Source organism: Centruroides vittatus, unplaced genomic scaffold (genome assembly GCF_030686945.1).
Source record: "Centruroides vittatus isolate TY-2023 unplaced genomic scaffold, ASM3068694v2 contig_1213, whole genome shotgun sequence".
NCBI classification, from domain to species: Eukaryota; Metazoa; Arthropoda; class Arachnida; order Scorpiones; family Buthidae; genus Centruroides; species Centruroides vittatus.
In genome coordinates this window covers 2,156,327-2,176,684 of record NW_027120776.1, presented here as the reverse complement: position 1 = coordinate 2,176,684, position 20,358 = coordinate 2,156,327, and the positions used below count along the sequence as shown (strand labels likewise).

Here is a 20,358-nt window from a genome sequence, read left to right as displayed (position 1 = left end):
GCATATGTTCAATTCCCACAGGCATCTTACCATTCAGTAGTCAATGAAAGACAAGGCCCGAAATGAAGTAAAGTTACGATGAATGGGTGCCACTGTACACCCCTTTTTTTAATTTAGTATTTCGCTTTATATAATAATATATTACTCCGTAACATAATAATATTCCTATTGAAACTGGTGACTTATTCTTTCATCATTATGACAAATGGAATTGGCGACATATTGTTCATTCTTCTGTTATTCTTTTGTCAGTAACAATCTGTTTCGAACATTTATCAGGTAATCCTTGTTTGAAAAGTCGTCGATTTTTAACCAAATATGGGAAATATCTTAATGTTTCATCCATTATAAATAGTCATGTGATTGATAACGTAATAGTTTACTTTATCTATCCGATAAGGAGCGTACCTTTTTTTATCATGGCAGTACTAGAAAAGGAGATAATTCTGCAATTTTCCGACCATTTGTTCTAATTTACTAGGTGCTATATATTATTTTGTCGTAGGTAATAATTAAATAAAGTGGCTAAACAAGTTGTTGTCTATAGGTGAAGTCGAACACAGAAGCGGTTATCTTAATTAAATGCTTGTTAGATATAACAACTCATAAATGGATTAAGAAAAATTCCGGATGCTCTACAATAATTAGTGTGTCAAAAGAATCAATTTCTAGATCTTTCATTTGGGGGATCATCCGGAGGATAACTGTGCAATGAGTTTATCCCCAGAGGTGACAGAAACCGAATGAGGAATGGATGTACCAACGCCGATACCGGGTGTATCTCCCTAATGTTAATGTAGCATCGATCGAGTAGAGAAGCTCGTCGTCTTGTCCTCTGCCACATTTCTAATTGTATCCCTATCGCCTGTATCTTCAGCCGGCAAGTAGAGAATTAAATCTTCTTGGCTGCACAGTATCCATCTATCTTGATTTCTTAATCCCGCCTAGTCCTCTATCCAATTCGGTATAGGATTTAGCGAGAAGTGGGATCGTTATTATAGTTGCGCTGGTTTGGTTGATGAAATGTAGGCACCACCCTTCCGAGTCAAATGGATTCTTCCGGGTCAGTTTCTGGGATGTTCGGGCCAGAGAGGAAACTCGGGGCGAGTGGGCAGGTAAGAAGCGGGAGTAAAGAAGGCAGAGCACAAGTTCCCTAGAGGCCAACATCTCAGCCGACTGGCAGCACCTCGCCAGCAGCCACAGCCTACAGCAGATAGCGAGTTGTCAGGCGTATTGATCGCGGCAACAGTTCCAGGAGTGTTGGCCTCCTCAAAGACATAATAGGCGATTTCCATGTCGTAACGACTACATAAATTCGCTCTTCTCTGCTCGCCCAATCAATGGATTGACTCGGCCGAGCTTCTTGCACACATTCGGTCGCTTTGTTTCCCCAGAAGCTCGTTCCGATCTGATAAAGGCCAGAAACACCTTCATTAGCATCTGGCTAATTGGGCCTCGTCTGCTGCTCGCTTGGGAGGAGCGAGCCAACGATACAATTATGACTTGTTTATACGCAACCAATTATTTCTGCTTGCCCTGCTTCGATCTTCCTACAACCGGAACACGTCGCTTTCTCTTGTCAATTGCTAACTGTAAGTCAAAAGTTAATAGTACTACCACCTCTCGGGGCGTACTTCGGGCCCGACTTTTTAAAATAATGGCAAGTGGCGTGAAGAATAATTCTAAGCCATATCACATTTCTTTCACCCCCTTAAGCGGCTTTTGTTATGTCTCGGTTATTTCGCCGCTTGATTTATCGCTTAAGCACCCTCCAGGTCTAATTATGTTCGGTTTGAATGTGCTGTTCGCACGCAGCTCTCAAGCTTAACTGTCCCACAAATGATTTTTGACTGGTTACCGTGTTTATCCCAATTTTTGACTGGCCAAACCGGGCATCTAAATTCGTCTCTATCCGAAGCTCGACCAATCCTTCAAAGTACCCCAAGATGCGCGTGTTAATTTCTTTATTAACTGTAAATAACGTGTCGGAAAGTTAAAAATAAAGTCGAGTAAGGGGGGGTGATATTTAAAAATCTTCCTGTCAACGGGTGGCAGCACAAAACCAATATGCTGCGCCAGCAGAACTCAGCCCACTGACCACCACACGCATACGCCGAGTATCGATTAAACTTCTACGAATTAGTGGGTGCAGGAGATTGATGATTTGAGCTCAGGGTTGGAACCGTGTTCGTACAAAAGTATTAGATTGGCCGGAGGAGGACGAGAGCTCGTCGTCAGCCTCTACAGCTACTGGATTAACGTGACGTCATTAGCGAAGAAACGGGTGGTTTCTTTGAACACCCAACGTAGTACTGTACGTGTAAGCGATCACCTGCGAGTCACGACAAATGTCAAATTTTGCCGACATTAACCGTGTGCATTTGCAGAAAACCAGGAATATTCAAAGAGGATTATTTCTATCAAATGGCATGTCGTACTTGTCATTCGGCATTAATTCCTCAAATCCAGCATTCAATCCCGTGCACGCTAAACGGATGTTGGACATGACGTGCACGTCCGCTGGACATGTCACTTCCGACTCTATCAACACGTCATAACGCGCTTGTGGCTGCTAGGAAACTAGCCTCGGTGCTGTCGTCGATAGTTTATAGTCTGGTAACTTTAACCGGCACGGCCGATTGAATTTCGCTCCCTGGAGAGATAGTGGAAGAATGGACCAGCTGTGAGAGAAAGTTGCGCGCGCAGCCACTCCATGGGGCCAAACAATGGGCCATGGGGAGAATGGCACCGATGACACTTACCTGGTCCACCCCGACTTGCCCTTAATGGTACAATGAATATAGCAGCGATGGGTCGAACTGTCATAAACCAAACAGAGCGTAACGGATTTGAATAGATTATCTCTTAGATTAGGTGGTAAATAAACAGATTATCTAATCAATTGCCTGTTCGAGTCCATCTGGACGGACTGGATCGACTAAAATCAACACGACGTCTCGTCACGTCGATATGCCACATTCCTGACTCGAATTTGGACAAAGCAGATAAGACCAAGTCTCGGTTCGACCTGGCTTCCTGTAAACAAGCCGCAGTGGGCCAAACCAGTTTCAATTCGTAACCGTATGTAGTCGAATAGAATAAAAAAAAAGTCTTTATAGATAGCTTTGCTCTTCCCAGAGGAATATATATATATATATTCTTATACCTGTTATCTCGACAGGCTATACTTATCTATACGGGAGCAACGTGTCCATTGTTGAGTATCTCCTGGTTCATTTCCCACAGTCCGTTGCATTTCCGGACATGCTCAATTAAATCAGTTGCTTTTCTAATTGTGTGGAAGCAGCCGAGTAAAGAAGGAGCTGCCACGTTTCCACCAGGAAGATGCGCTGCCAGGAAGGCTGCAGATAAGGGAAGCCATTGTTCTGGCTAGACTCCATCGGTTCCTGACGAAAAACACTCCCAAGTTTAATTACTCGCTGCCAGTCGAATCTTCCTCTGCAGACGACCTCCGAAACGAGCAGGAGTCAATCGATGAACAGGGCCAACCGCAGCCAAACATAAGAGAAAAACACGCTGACGCTCGGGGATTAAAAATTATTTCCCCTCACTGTTGCACTTGGCAGTATCATTGGAGGAAGCTACTCCGAATTACTACCATCTGTCGACACTGGATATCGACTGTTACCTCCCATCCTTTCTTGGTCACCGTTCGGATAAACGGCGCTACGACCCCCCACATTCCGGATAAACCCAAGCGCAAACTGTCAAGACCTACGATAAATTATTTATGGGCGTAAGTAGGTCTGGTGAGGACGGATGCTTTGGTAATCTTGATAAAAAGCTCCACTTACAAACAGAAACATTATTAACAGCTTCTCCTCTCTCTCCGAAAACAACCCTCGCTCGAATGGACTCGCCTGGAACTTTACTTACCGAAATACGACACAGGAAGTTAAATACTTACCACACTCGATTCGCAGCCGAGCTCGAGGGGTGATAACTAGACCCAAACATCCACCTGTCCGTACACACAACACACACACACACCACGATCTGCGAGAAAAGTCGACTATCCAACGCACAACGCGACTCTTCTGCTCGCTATCCGTCGGCTTTGTGCTTGCTACTACCACGTGCCAAAAGTACTTCCCCCTTCCCGGCAGATCTGTCCAGAATGGTGGCAACCGTTGGCTGGTCAGCACCACTCCGTATCCGAGGAGGGGCAGGCTGTGCGCAGGGGCAACACACACCAACCCTTCCGATGCAGGTGGCTCGACGACGTGCCCCATCTGAGGTGTTCGATGCTGTTGAGGAAAAGACTGTTTCTCCATTTTGTCATCTATCGGTTACGCCGCTTTTACATTTAAAAAAAAATAAATTAAATAATTAGGTCAGGCTACCAATTATCATTTTTATGCCACGGAAAGGAGGGTACAAGAGGAGTAAACTCGGAAGGGTACCCGAGAAAAACGACAGGTAAATGATACTTATAATTGGGGAATATCTGCGGAGGGATAAACAGGGTCAAGGTTAATCTCCGAGGGTGAAACGGGGTGATATTTACAAGGAACCACGCCTTGTTTTTTTCTGTAAATACGACAGAAAATCTGCCATTGACATGCCTTACTGACTTATAAAAATGGATCATATGTTCAACCGTTATTGATGGAACGGGCATGTTGGATTTTTATTATTCTAAAGCCTCCCGCCAGATCCACAAATAAATAAAATAAATCCGAAAACTTTAAGAAGTTTCCTGATTCAATTTCGGATTAAATCTGTGATTTCTTATTTGAGAAGAGGAACAAATTTACTAGTCAATAAAGCTCGACCAGTAAAGAGCAAAGGCAAATGGGTTCAAAATAGTAAAAGCCAAACATAGCAAAGTAAACACATAGCGCAGAATAAACAGTTGTTGGGTGCCCTAATGATATATATAGTGGATGCAATGGGGACAAGAGGATCAATAGCTCGGCAGACTCGCAACTGCCGTCATAATCCGGTGGCAAATTTTTATTTACCTTCACACAAGCGGAAAGAAGATGCTTGCTTCACAAATTATTTGCTATCGCCTTCCTCGGTATGTTTTCTGACCCAATCAATATTGGTCGACGGCCAGCCGCACCTGCCCCACTTGCCTTCTTTTCTGTTAATTACGTCATTATCCTTGAAATTGCTGTTTCGATAGACTATCCGGAATCGTTTTTTCTCGTGATTTCTTCACGTTTTGAGCCAGATTCTTTTGGGGGGAGCCCGGTCTTTTGCAATTCTGAGGGGGTATCAATCAGTGGAGCCGTCTTAAATCTAATTCTGATCTGCACTAATCCAGTCCACACACACACACACACACTCTCCTGGTTGCAGGCGGAAAAAGGGATGGAGTCGTACAACAAAGACCCTCTTTGGGTCAGGGTGACGAACGACTGGGATGACCGGAATGAATCATTGACTGCTTTGTCACGTGGACAGTTTTGTCTGGGATTGTATTCGATCAACCGGACGGATCATTAACAATGATCTGGTACGTTCTTTACCGTTTTTCCTGATTACTTTCGCGGTGCTGTACCTTTTTTTGGTAATCCTGGAGTGGTACGGCGTGCGAATAAAGTAAACTTTTCCTGTACGCGGATGCTAATTGCAGCAATTTACCTCGGGCTAACAGAAACAACAGCGCTTATCTAGAGAGGGGTCAAGATGCCAGAAGCTGTGACGAAAGGTTAAAGCTAAGTTAATCATGTCCTGAAAATATAGTCAATCCACTGACTTTTTCTTTCTTTTTTTATCTATTTATTCTGCTTTCTGGCCGCAAGTTACAGACCAGTAAATGTCCTCCCCCGTTGAGTACGGTTCTTCTTCGATTCGTTCTTTAATTAATTAATTGATATTACGATTTAGAATGCCTTAATTTTAATATATAACGTAATAAATCATTAAGAAATTATGTTAATTGCCCTTAGAAAATGAAATTATTAATCGATGGATTTCTCTTCAGATTTAAAATTCCTTTCAACAATGATTCTGAAGAAAGGAATGGTTTTTTTTTATTCTTTCTTTCTTCAGCCTTCTTCGGGATAAATAATGAAGATTTAGTAATTAAATTTTAATTTTAACACAAGAATTTAAACAAACACTGCATTTTGCGTGTTTTTATTGCATAAGAACCCGTTCAGAAAGTGGATTTTATGGGCAAAAAGGGGGCCCTAAACCAACATGGGGCTACCCTAATTCAAATTCGGAAGCTATAACGCGCCACTGTTTCATGTCGGAGAGAAAATCGAACCCGTATCCTTCTCTATAATTACAAAACGTTTCAATGGACCCACAGAATATTAACACGTACAGACGGATCCCACGAGAGCCGAGATAGAACAAGAGGAAATGCTAAAATGATCGTGACTCAGCAGCGGCTATCAGCCCTTCCCTCTTTATTTGGATAGTCTTTGACCATGAAGGCAAAAGGGAAGGTACTTTCGAGTTAAACACTTTACCTTCCTTCTACAGAAAGGTTAGCGACCCGGTCTAGACAGCAGACGTGTACATAAATTGCAAACTGGGTAAGAAAAGTATCACAATCCAATACGCGGAAAGTTTTTTTTTTCAGATTATTCCGGTGTATTGCATAAACAAGACGGTGATAATCTCGTAATCGATTTACTTCTGTAGAAATAAATATTTGTGCCGGGTAGAGAACAGGTTGGAGGGAAGGAGCTGATAAATTACGACGCCAGTGGCATAACAACGGGCGTGCAAACACCAATTTCAATGGCATGGCCCTCACGCTGAGATTGCGCAAATTCACTTATTCCGCATCACGCAGAAACTTTATCGCGAAACTCGATAACACGTACAAAAATCTTGGAATAAAAAAAAAGGGTTGGAGGGAATATTCGTTAGACGATGTACAATCGAGTGTCTAACGAGCCACGAGTGGTAAATTACGAATGGACCGGTCGACTCTGATTTTCTATTCGGGCATTAATTGTGTAAACAAGGCACTAAATCACCGTCTAGAGAATTTAATAGCACCTGGATGCCATCGTCGAGTAATCCGAGACACTCGAATGAGACTCGAAGTAAAGGGGGGAGAGGAAGAAGAAGGGAAAAAAAAGAAACTAGTCCAACTACGAGTGTACTATTTCACTTTCAAGGGAGTTACCATTATAACGATTGTTGGGTTGGGAAATGTCACGCCCCAGTTATTCATTTGGTCCTTCAAGTTCCCTCTCTCTCTCTCTCCCGACAAACTTCATTAATAGTGATGCGGTAAGAAAGTAGTGTTACACATTTCCAAATTGCAAGATAAATTAGGCCAGAGGCGAAGACGTTTAGTGCATTCGGCCATTAGTTCCAATTAAGTAACAGTTTTAAATTCCGTCGAGGAAAATTCAAAGTAATGGTAAAAGAACAGGTGAATCATTCGATCGAACAGGAAATAAAGACGTGGAGACGGAAAATGGGACAATGTTTGAATAAAAAAAAAGAGAAGGAATAAAAAAATGGTAGACAAGAACCCGTTCTCTATTACAGTAGGACCCTTCAGAGTTGGACTGTAGGATCGCAGGATTGCTGGGATAAGGCAACACAACACTGGGGAGTGCCTCCCGGGAGGACCTTCTATGGGAAACTGGTCCCTATTCAGGTGTTAGACACGCGAGGAAAACCCAGAAAAATCCACCAGTACGGCTCTTTGGTCAGGTGAGTACCTTCGACCAGTGTCCACAGGTCGAATTTCCCAGTTTATTCGAAGAACCCATCCAAAATCAACACTGGTAAACTCTTCACGTATTTGTAATTTTAGTTACTACAACTGGAGGATTTGAAAATCACGGTCGATTGCCAAATCTGGGTCACGTGACGGAGCCAAAGCCATAGAAAGCCACAAGAAACGAATTTTTGAAAAGATTTTTTTAGGAGGAGGAAAGAAGTTTCTTCTTTGAAATAAGAAAATGTCGGTGTAAAAAGAATCTTGAAGTCAGTTTCTTGAAAATTGCTACAATTTGTGTGGAGATTAATTGACTCTTCTACCCTTTAGAGAGATAAGAGACACGAAATCTTCTAGAATAATTTAATTGTGTGAAGACCCCAGTCATAGATTTAACTGCCCAAATTTCCCATTACACGATTCTGTTTTGAAGATTTATGAAGTGGATCATTTGTTTCTTCTGCTTAACTCGAGTAAATTGTTTCAGAGGAATTCTATTATCGTGATCCATTCGAAGCCTTTTCCGAGAAGAAGGCCAATGAGAATGGCCGACTTCGGGGGCATAAAAGGAGACACAACACAAATTGTGACAAGAGTTAAGTCAGCCACCCCATTAAGAGCCCTATTCGGAGAACGATGGGGTGTCGATTCTCAGTTAAGCCAAAATAGGGGGTTTCGGTCAAGTCATTCCACTCCCACTCTAGATAATGCAGCGCGGCTAACAAATAAAGCATGAGAGTCCAAATCCGTGAATGGGGTACGGGTTTAGTTGACGAAACGTTCTGCAGATGGCGGTAGCGGTTGGGGTATTTTATTACAAAACAGGTTTATGTCTTCATTTGCAAATATTGACATTTTTCGGGGAGAACAAAGATCGCAGAAGCAGTGAAGTTGGCACAGAAGCCGTTCGGATCGCGCCAATGGGAATTAATCTCTGCAGTGAGGACGCTGTCACGGTGTCTTCGGCAACACCGGAAGCTTGTCAGCGAATGCGCGACGTCGTGACAGACAGACAAGCAGTTCATTAGCGGCGTGCAAAGCGCTGAAGATGCTCCAGCGTGGGTAAAGCAAGCGAGAATGTGCTCGTCCTTCGTTATTCACTCGGAACAATGGCCCTTTCCCCAATTTCGGTAGCTCGTCGAGCGTGAAATGGCCTCCAGTCGCCAGAAAAGAAACAATTCGCCAATTATTCGGTTTGTTTTCTGAAAAACGCCCAGACACGCCGACGTGGTCTCGTCCTCCCCCCTCCGCCCATTCCTCCGGTCACGTGAGCGCGCCCGATTAATCCCGGCGACGCTAACGAAGACGGGGCACGGGTCACGCGAAAAGACCCGCGCTCCGTCTCCGATCACGTGACTGCAGCAAACCCCCCCGTCCGACGATCACACGAGAAAGAATTCATTAGCAACAGCTGCGGCGTGTGAGAAAGAAAGTCATCCAGATCACGTGAGCCGCACGTTTCCTTCCCCGATCGGTCACGTGAGTGGGTTAGTCCACAGATCGATAACTAGCAGTTAGTACGTTTAACTGCGACGCGTCAGGGAAGAGCAGCCAGAACCAAGAAGAAATAATTAAAGGGCTCGCTCGGCTGCACGAGATTGAGGAAGGGTCTGGAAGGGAGAAAGAGAGAGTGATGGATATTCTCCAAGGAGAAGCCAAGACGAGGGTTATTTTGCGCCCCCGCGCCACCGGCAACACAGACACACACACACACACACACACACACACAGTAACTTAATTACACAACGGGATCGATGGTTGCCGTCTGCGATGCGGCACCCGCGGCTCTTATTCAGACTTTCTCGAGTATTAGCCGCATTTACGAGGTGCTCTTCAGACCGAACAACCGAAGATCCTCCCTTCCGTAAACCCATTCCCCCCCAAAAAATAAAAAAATAAAAAAAAATCCTCGCCATCCACTCTTCCTCCACATTGCGTCCCAAGATCCCAATTTGTTTCTTCCACCCTCGTAAACGGAAACACCCCGTCTTTAAGTTCAGCGCCTCGTTACTTATCGATCACGTGGCGCTTGCCATCTCGTTCACGTGACCCGGGGTTGAAGTGGCTCGGTGTGACGAGGCACAAAATTTTCTCCATCTTTATCGAGAACGGGAGAAAAGTATTCGGAAAATCCGCAAGATGGTAGAAGTGTATTTTAATTCGGGGAGAGAAGAGAAGAGAAGAGAAAGAATGGAACGAGCTGCCTTCCTTCTTTCTCGGCAGACATTTAAAAGGAAGGAGAGAAAGAAAGAAAGAAGAAATCACTGTGGAAACAAAGAGAAAGAAAGGAAGGCAACGAGACTAAAGCTAAACCAAGCGTCTTAATTGCAGTGGGATATGAAAAGACAACAATAAATGTAGTGTCAAGTGATTTAGTGTCAATCTCGTTGATTTTTCTTCAATCACAGATTCGAAACGAGCGTGATTCCTCTTGGTGATTTCGCACGATCCACCATCTGCTTCGCTTCTCCACTCAAAATGGTATTATTGAACTGGGACGAAAGGCAACAAAAGAAATTCCCAAAGTACACTCGCAATGATTTGCTCGCTTCTTCTTTCTTTCTTTTTTTTGGCTCCCCTCTCCCTCCCTCACTCTCTACCAAAAAGTACACAAAGCAGATGATGTGTGATTCGATGTTTCTTCTTTCTTTCCTTCCGAACGGAATTCGATTTGAAACCCGTCGCGGGCTTCGACACTTCGCTAATTATCGTCATCCGATCGGGTGACGTCGTTCACGTGACCGCACCCGGCCCAAAGTTCGGGCTGGACGGGGACAGGAACGGGGGGAGGCAATCGAATCGGTCACATGACCTCGCGCCGAAAAAACAGAAGAGCGCGCAGAACATAAAGAGAGGGGAGGAAAAAAAACAGTGCCAACACGCGCCAAAGATTATTAGAGCGTGACTGGCGCGTCACGTGACCGTAGAGGGGGGTTAGAACATCTTAAATAACCAATGACAAAATCGGAATCCGGTGGCAATGATTTTAGGGACGGAGATTTAAAGGTGTAGAGGTGAGCAAACGAGTGACCGGTCGACCCCACAAACAAGGCAGCACGTTGGCCTCAGAACGGGAGTTCTCAAAGGAGCCAACTACACACCACACCGCGCTGGTTTTTATTATAAAATGTTAGAAGCGGGAGTATGTATAAAGAGAGTAGAGATAATCGGTAGAGACGTTGTCCTTCACTCGACTACGTTTCTACACTCGTGTCAGCTCAATAAGTGCAGTGAGCGGGCTAATTTATCGACGTAACAACTCACTGCGCGAAAAATTCCACTTTATTACGTTTCTTACCTTTATTACGGGGACGATAGATTGCCACTTATATCCCACGGGCACCTTATATCCTTCTGTCGAGGTAACACTAAAACTTACTTTGTACAAGTCGAGACTGCCACTTCCTCCACCTAAAACGCTAATTGGGCCTTCTGCCGATAGATGGCGGCACCGTGTTCGGGTGGGAAAAAAAGCCACGGGGGATTTTGAAGACGTGCCCGCGCCACTCGTTGCGTGAAATGACCCCGAGTGCGTTTTAGAGAAACAAACGAAGAACGTCGTCTCCTCGTCACCTCCCCCGAACGGAATATTGTCGAAAAAAAGGCGCGTGCTGCTGGCCATCCCCGAAAGCGCGGTGGGCGTCACAACACTCGTTAAAGGGGGAGACGGTGACAGCTCGCTCGATAATTAGTGACGTAAGAGATGACCTCCCCCGGTGTAAAGAGGGGGAGGGAGCGACTTTCTGGCTATTCGGAGGGCGATCGGATATTATTCGGGTAGAAAGAGGAACGGAGTTTTGGGTGCAACTTGTGGGGATTGAACGGTGATGGATTCTGTTGCCGGCACCGAACGTTATCGTTGGTAGAAGATACAAGAGAAAGATGTGATTGATGAGCGGCAGTCGTCCGAGGGAAAGCTACCAACGCCAAACAATATAAATCCTGAAATATGGTGTGGGCCAAGAAGGGAGTCGTGATCGACACGAAAGGCCGTCTTCTACTCTTGTCTACACGCCTGGTTCCTCCGTAAAAATATAAAAAAAAAAAAAATACACACAAACACACAGTCTTTCACCGACGCCATTTTTACTTTTTTCAACTGTTCTTAAACACTAGAAGTATTATCATTTATTGTTTAAACGTAAAACACACGCGCGCAATTTAACCGACGCCATTTTTAAGTATTATCTCTCGTTGTTTAATAAGATTTTACGTGTATTAAAATTGCATTAGACGAAGAAGAAAAAATGGGGGGGAATCAACACTGCCAGCGAGTTGTTAGTGAACGAAATAAGTCTCACGATGTGTTGAATAAATGGCAGCTGAAATTGTTGGCAGGAAACACGTCGGGTTAAGAAACACCTTAGGTAGAGTGACGCTTGATGGAAATGGAAGAGCCACCAAGAAGTAAATCTTTTGCTAGCTCCAGGCGAACCTTCCTCCTTTCGCTCCTCTACCAAATAATCACGTACTTAAAGCATACATCCTTCTAAAGGGAAATAATTCAATTACCTTCCCCTAATTATCAATAAAATAATATATACATATATATGTGTTTAAAACGTGAGACGTCACACAGAGAGAAGGGCAACGTTAACGAGTTTAGATCGGCCACAAATCATAAGCGGCCATATTTTCTGGACAAAGATTGCATTTGCTGGTCAACAAACAACGCAATATGTTCCCAATATTTCAAGAGCAGGATAAGCGCCGCTATAGGGGAAGTGAGGAGCAGAACCGCAGCTGCACGGATCAATACTATCTGCTAACAGACAGCTATCTCTGCACACAGTCCATAAACCACATACACTAAAACGACAAATGCAACAACCGCTCTATCTGGACGGAGAGCGGCATTACTTACACCTGTCCCCCCCACACACACGCCGTAAAAATTGCGCCCACGGCTTTATTCGGCCTTTGGCATGATCCACGCTCCCTTCCGCCCCTTAATGGCGCCTTCTCGGCCGGATGCAGGGGTTGTTATCTAACTCTCTCGCCTCTGCTGCTACCCCCCACTCGATGTGGAGAGGCCGCGCCCATCTGATGGAGGGGGCAGATCGAGGAATTAAGAAGAACCCTTCGAAAAAAAAAAAAAAAAATATATATATATATATATATATATATATATATATATACAGTCCGCGCTCCAAGTTTGGAAGGGGAAAGAGGGGGACGAAGAAGAAATATAATGGAAGACGGAGCGGTCGGACGGGCAGGAAATGGTTTAAATCACTTCCCGGAAAGAGTTATCGAAAGCGGAGAAGTTACGCGGTGACGAGATAAAGCACACACAACGTTACGCAATTAACTCGAACGTGGGGTCTTTACTATCAATTCTATGGAGTAATTCTACTTGTAAAAGACGTAACACTAACGCGCCCTTCCCTTCTACACGGGGTATTCTCATCCACTAACGAGAGGCCCCCGAATCGAAGATGACACCGTACAGTACGTCGGGCCCCCGATTCGAAATTCACCCCATCGCTGTTCACTTAACACACTAAGTAAGCCCGGAGATTGCAGAACTAGGTGCCTTTTATTAATTACGTTCTTCGTCCGTTAGGGGAGCGTTAAAAAAAAATAATGTGGACGAAATTTCGGTTGCAGCGTGTGAAACGACATAAAGAGTAAGTGCAGACTTTTATCTGGAGTTGCATCGTCTTTCCATTCCTGACAGATCGTTCCCCGGTGGCCAGTCTGCCAGTTGGTTGGATGGAGTAGAAGTGCCAGTTGCTGAATAACCCATTAAATTTAACGGTGACAGAACAGCCCACCGAGGAATTATTTAACAAGAGTCTCTGTTATCGACAGCGTCTTGGCCAAGTGTTGTGACTTAAGCTGGGAGCGAAGGGGGATTAGCGCCCTGGGCCGCGATTTGTCTAAAATGTTAACATCCGAAGGATCGATAGCCACCTAATGCACCGTTTACTGGTGTGACGCGTTGCTCTCTCTTTCTCTCTACCTCTCCCCCCGTCTCTACCGCCGATTTTCCTTTCTACGCCCGTATCCGAGTAATTAATTCCACCGTAACTGGCTCCGGAAGTGACTCCATTTTCTTTTTCTTTGCCCGTTCTCGGCGGTTAAACATTGAATTTCCGGTGATGCCCGGGCCTTTTCGGTACCCCCAATCCGGCCCATTGATTGAGAGGTTGGTTATTAAAAAAGAAAACCGCCCATTAGCGCGTTGCCCTTCGGATACTACGCGGTGAGGACCTCGTTTGGGAAGTGCAAGCGCCAATTGGCAGACAAAAGAAGAGAGCTTCCGTGCCAGATATTGCCTCATTGGAAGGGAAGGCCACTTTGCTCTTCCATATCTGTATTTATGGCCATACTGTGACCATTAAGCCGTCACGGTTAGCAAATAAAAAGTTTTTGTGCCTTAGCGTGTGATTTCGTCGTAAATTTTCCTTCCCGTGCGTGTTGGTTGGCGCCCCTTTTCCTCCCTTTCGAGTGGCCTTCGATGCTATTTCTATACACCAATGTGGGGTCGAGAGGATGCATTCGGAGTTTCTTCTTTTCGTCTCGAGATGGCGCTAGTTGCTACGGCTGGTGTAAAGGGTTAAGTGTTCCATCATCCCATTTTTTGACTATTTTTCTCGAATTGCCGAAATATAAGGCGCAGTTTCCCCGAAAAATACAGGGAATTTTCCCCAACAGATGCCCTTGAAAAATGGGGTGCGTATTATACGCCGGCAAATAGGGTATTTTTTTAAAAAATAATAATTATTAGTCACATCCCCATTGTGAAAAACTGAGTTGCAGTATCAAATTATGTCGAATGTACTCGAAAGTATGAGAACGACGTTTGGTAACGCTTTGTGTACGCTGAAATCCACGTTTCTCGGCTGGTGTTTTATTTAAAAATAAATTTTGATACAGGAAAAGGGATCGTCTATCTCCTTTACATATATTGAATCTCGTGTTTCTTTGTGTTCGATTCATATTTTAAGCCTCATTTGAGAGTCGCGCTTATTTAAAGTTTTGTTTTTACATCTTCAACTTCTGTTTCTTTCCGTATCTTGAGCCTGTTTTCTTGTGTTTTTCACACCACTAGCGTGTTTCTCTGTATTTTAAAGCTTGAAACGTTGCTTCACTTCTTCTTCTTCATACCTTAAACAATGCCTTTCTTCCTTCACTCACATCCCATTTAATACCTCGAATGCCACGCTTCCCTATATAATCCTACTCCCTCAATTATCAAAATGATTAATTTAACCCGTCCGTAAAGACCCATATTGGGGCTACACTTAAAGGGTAAAATGTCGGAGGTATTCCTCACCTCTTCCTACTAGTGACCTTCTGGTCGTTTCAGGAAAATAAAAGAGAAGAAAGAAAATATTATACCCCTTATCTTACCACCATCCCTATCTCTCCTCCTACTAATTATCCCACAGCTGGTCCGACGAGTTTGCAGGTGGCAAAATAATCACACTAAGAAGTAAAGAACGGTGCATTAACCTACAAATTCTCTCGATATGATCCGTGTCGACCGAATTTCCTATCTACAAACATACACTTCACGTCGTGGCAATTAATGGTGCTTAGTAACAAGAGGAAGAAGAAGAAGGTGAGGAGAGGATCATTCTGATAACTTAACTGAGATTTATAAAGATGTAAAACGTCTGGAAATTTGGGTTTTTCTTAAAGAAAAAGGGGAAAAAAAAAGAAATCTATTTTCTACATAAACAATCTTTTATCCGAGTGGAGAAATATTTACGACAAATCGTTCAGAATTTAGAAGAGGGGCAGTTCATCTTTTCTTCCCTTATCGATTTCTGCTCTACATCTTTACAGTTCTTCTCCTCTTCTTCTCCTCTTTTTTTTTTATGTCGTCGCGCTTTATTACAGATTTATGTTTAAATTTACTAAAAAAATTGTCTAGTAATGTATTTTCCCCTTAAGCTGCTATAAAATTGATTCGCCACTTGTTTAAAAAAGTCGATTTAATTTATAAAAATTGATCATAAAAAATTACTCCTCCAAGAAAAGAAAAATGGCCACGGTTGATGATTGATCCATCGAGGATTTTTATAGAAAAAAAAAATTGCATTTTATGACCTAAATTAGTTTTAAAATGACAATTCAAAGATGTTAAATAGGTATTAAATGTTTACTTAACGTGGTTTTTTTTTTTTTAAAGTTTAAAACATAAAAAAGAGTGGAGTACCCCTGAAGGTACGTGGTGACCCGCAATTAACGACCTATCAGAACATTCAATAGGAAAAATACCAATTGAAAAATGACTAAATCCATGATACAATTGACGATTCCGTATTGCATGAATCATGCTCATCCATAATTCATATCCATAATTCTCTAGAATTAGTTACTGTTTGGCTGTTTTGTTTTTTTTAAAAGATTGGTCCCATTCTTCTTAGATCGGGCGCTACTTCTTGGCTTAAATTTTAATATTTCTCAAGTATCTAAAAGAACAGAAAGTAAACCCCCGTGTAGGATCATTGATAAGAGGATACGGCAAGAGGGAAATGCTTCCTCATACCTCAGTTTTCCCGGGGTTAAAGGTCGAAACGAGTAGCCTCAACGGGTTTCTGGGTAACGTAGATCGTACGACTTTCATGAGTAAGTCGAGGTTAAGAGTCGAGTTCGCATTTAAAGCTGAAGAAGGAAAAGGCAAAAATATCCCCGAAAAGTTGTAGTTTTTATTTACAAAATTTGATTTTTTTTCCCTGACATTTCGATATATTAAACCGGGTGATTATCTACGTCACTCCACGCTAACATAAGTATAAATTATTCTGAGTTAAGGCTCGATGCCGTTACTTGTAACATGGCCGAATGGCTCGATTTTAATTTCTGTCACCTCGAGGAGTGTTTTTAAGTCATTTTAGTCCACTATTAGTCAAGATATTTTTTAACACCTCTAGAGGTATGTATATCACTTTGTAGTTAACTGTGGTGTTATCTTCCACGCTCTCTTCGGCTTGTTGTACGGGTACGTTTGAACTCTGAACCGGCTTGACCTCTTCGGTAAGGATCACTTCTGTAGTACCATACTGGCCATTCTTGGTAGGCGAAGCGTAATTAGTAGACGGTACTGTATACGTAGAAGCTGAAGGACCGGAATAACTCGGGCTTTGCACTACTTGATTGTCGTAAGTATATCCTGAAGGGTGCCTGTAGGCGGTGGGCGAAACTCTTGCACCAGAAGCGTAGTTGTAGTTAGAAGACGGTTGATTATAACTGGGGGATATACTATGACTATGTTTAGAAGTCGTATAAGTAACTGGCGAAGAGTACTGTTGAGAAGTCGAGGAATGGTAACTCGGTTTTGGTGCCGAGTAAGTTGATGGATTCTGAGGATTGGACACGGTGTAGCTGGGTTGCTGATGCGAAGTATACAACTGAGACGGTTTAGGTCTGTAATTGGTGGTGTATTGAGAAGATTGGACGTATGGTTTCTGAGGAGGAGCCGACGGAATCTTCCTCTGATCGCTGGTACTCTGCGGCAATGGTATGTAGTGCGTTTTCACTGGTAAACTCGGTTTCTGAAAGGAAGACGGAGGGGGAGGTTGCTTGTTGTGATTATTGATCGGCGGCACTGGCTTATGGAAGTCTGGCACATTATAATTACTCGTCGCCTTCAAATAATTGGATGATGGCGGAGGAATTACAGGAAACGATGGCTGGTTGAAGGAAATTTGTTTTATTGGTTTGTTAAAAGAGCGGTACGGTTTATGATTAGGCGCACCTCTAAACGGAGGACGGAATTTCTCCTGATGATGATTAGAGACTGGCACGGGTGGGGGACGTCTTAATGTATTATGGCTAGGTTGGACGTAGTTAAATTGCTGAGGTTTTCCGTAAGAGAACTGCGGAGACGGATGCGGAGGCGGTGCGAAATTCGGAGAGGGTGGTCGTTTCTGCGACAGAAGAAAGACGGGAACCGTTAAGACAGACTGGCCATTTTCTGTCGTCTCTTGATTTCCGTAAGTCAATCTAACATCGTAACCTCTCACGTAAACACAATTTAACGTGGCTGCAATCAACGTCAGAACCTGCAAACAATCAATGACAGCTATAATATACTTAAATGAATACGCTATTTACGTTAGTTGTTGAGTAAGTAACAATGAGTGCGATAAACGGAAGTGTTATGGCGCTCAGTTATGTCATATCGGAGATCGCCAAAGCTATTTAAATGGTAATTTGTACGGGAATGTATTTATCCTTTAATAGAACACGCTGAATAACAGCTTAATAACGTAAACGATTTGTTACCTTCCCCCCTGTTGCAAGCTCCTATTCTTTAAGCACTAAAAATCGGAAGCGTAACGGAAGTTTACTGTTTTTTCTTCTTAACTTTTTGTGTCATCTATATTTACTTACAGCCAACAAACTGTGAAACGACATCTGCTTTAGATCTGGGGTGCTTCCATAGCACGTGGACCGGAAATACTCCTCATCATCGTCTAGTTTTCTCTCGAAATGTTGACAATAAACATTAGAAACGGGAGTAATACGGCGCATAAATTCGATTAAAATATCTCCCCCCCCTCTCCACGTCTCGACGTATGATAAATAGAAGAACTATTAATTTAATTAAGCATACATTAAGAACTGGATGGAGAACGTCCCCCTTGACTAATGATGATAAATTTACAATTTTAGATACCAGAGAACCTCTAAACTTATTCGGATTAAATACGAATTTCTAGCAATTTATTTTAGAGGAGGAAGAAAGTAAAAAAAAAAACACAAGAAAAAAAAACTGGTTAAAAATCTTGACATTTTTCACGCGTAAATCTACGTTTTTAAAAGTTTAATAAACTGCGGCAGGCATTCGGCATGGATTTTTAAATTGAAGGCTACAAGCCTTAATTAGGAAACCAACAACAATCGTGCATTCTAGTGTTTAAGAAAAGAAGATAAATAATGCATTCGATCATAAAACTGGCGCTTATTATAATAGGAGAATGGCTAAAATACCGGTTTAAAAATGCCTTTATTGAGAAGACTGGCATCTTATCCTCATCCATCTTTACGAACTGGAATCCACGTGGAATCCGTGTTCTTTGTACACAGAAAGAAAAAAAAATAGAGGCGTGTACAAAATTTAAACGTAATTTATCACTAAAAATAAGATATTAGCCCCTGGAATATATTAAATTAGTTACGTCTAGAACGAATTCTCCACGTTAGAGATGAGGAGTATTTAACTAATAGCGTATAGAAATTAAGAATGGTGTTTAGATCGCGAATTAACAATCGAAATTCTCTAGCGATCGTTCAAATTGCTTACCTGTAACATTGTGGCTCGGGTATCCAGTCTATGCTACTACCTACACAATAATAAACTCGCTAACGTGACCCTAAACGCGTTTATATATAAGTATTACTACGAATCAGATGGCGTTACGTCACAGTAGATGAGCCTGAAGCGATGGGGGTCAGTGTCCCACTCGAATCCCGGATGTAGGACAGTAATACTGTGCCACTCGGTTGATATCAAATTATTTTGTATATACGACATGACGAATTATTTTCTTTTATTTTCGTAATATCGAAAGATTTTTATATTTATTTTCAATGGTTGAAAAGGAATTGTGACATATTAATCCATGAAGATCTTTGGTTTAATAAATACGCACATTCCTGTTTACAAATGTTATCGTGGTGATGTAAGAAGAGACGTTTCGCGCAGTAACGGGGTAGGTTCCTGTGGAAATATTACTTATTGGGCCCTATAGTGTTCATTAAACAAGCCCTTGAAGCCCTTTGAAAAGGCCCTACTAAGTACAGGTTGCACTGAAATCCCTGCAAGATCAGCGATTTGAACGTTTTAAGAGGAATATAATTGGTATAATACACATTCCTGTTTACAAATGTTATCGTGGTGATGTAAGAAGAGACGTTTCGCGCAGTAACGGGGTAGGTTCCTGTGGAAATATTACTTATTGGGCCCTATAGTGTTCATTAAACAAGCCCTTGAAGCCCTTTGAAAAGGCCCTACTAAGTACAGGTTGCACTGAAATCCCTGCAAGATCAGCGATTTGAACGTTTTAAGAGGAATATAATTGGTATAATACACATTCCTGTTTACAAATGTTATCGTGGTGATGTAAGAAGAGACGTTTCGCGCAGTAACGGGGTAGGTTCCTGTGGAAATATTACTTATTGGGCCCTATAGTGTTCATTAAACAAGCCCTTGAAGCCCTTTGAAAAGGCCCTACTAAGTACAGGTTGCACTGAAATCCCTGCAAGATCAGCGATTTGAACGTTTTAAGAGGAATATAATTGGTATAATACACATTCCTGTTTACAAATGTTATCGTGGTGATGTAAGAAGAGACGTTTCGCGCAGTAACGGGGTAGGTTCCTGTGGAAATATTACTTATTGGGCCCTATAGTGTTCATTAAACAAGCCCTTGAAGCCCTTTGAAAAGGCCCTACTAAGTACAGGTTGCACTGAAATCCCTGCAAGATCAGCGATTTGAACGTTTTAAGAGGAATATAATTGGTATAATACACATTCCTGTTTACAAATGTTATCGTGGTGATGTAAGAAGAGACGTTTCGCGCAGTAACGGGGTAGGTTCCTGTGGAAATATTACTTATTGGGCCCTATAGTGTTCATTAAACAAGCCCTTGAAGCCCTTTGAAAAGGCCCTACTAAGTACAGGTTGCACTGAAATCCCTGCAAGATCAGCGATTTGAACGTTTTAAGAGGA

The 20,358-nt window shown here is 42.8% G+C and overlaps 2 protein-coding genes across 4 annotated transcripts in view; both read right to left on the bottom strand.

Annotated features, from left to right (window-relative positions):
- The window catches only part of LOC136986462 (arginine-glutamic acid dipeptide repeats protein-like), a 91,644-nt gene extending 80,551 nt beyond the window's left edge, over positions 1 to 11,093 (bottom strand). Inside the window, exon 1 of one of the 3 annotated variants that reach the window (XM_067284001.1) lies at positions 10,965 to 11,093. The gene's annotated coding sequence lies outside the window, so the exon portion shown is untranslated. Of the gene's footprint in view, positions 1 to 3,928; positions 4,130 to 10,964 lie in introns of those variants that run through there. The other 2 variants (XM_067284018.1, XM_067283996.1) reach the window with 2 other exon arrangements.
- Positions 11,094 to 16,307: 5,214 nt separating this feature from the next.
- LOC136985674 (uncharacterized) lies at positions 16,308 to 19,020 on the bottom strand. Its single transcript, XM_067283002.1, has 2 exons — positions 18,930 to 19,020; positions 16,308 to 17,685 (listed from the first exon to the last, which is right to left on the bottom strand). The coding sequence occupies exons 1-2, from the start codon at positions 18,936 to 18,938 to the stop codon at positions 16,510 to 16,512; spliced, it is 1,185 nt and encodes a 394-aa protein (XP_067139103.1). The 5' UTR covers positions 18,939 to 19,020; the 3' UTR covers positions 16,308 to 16,509.
- Between the last annotated feature and the right edge of the window lie 1,338 nt (positions 19,021 to 20,358).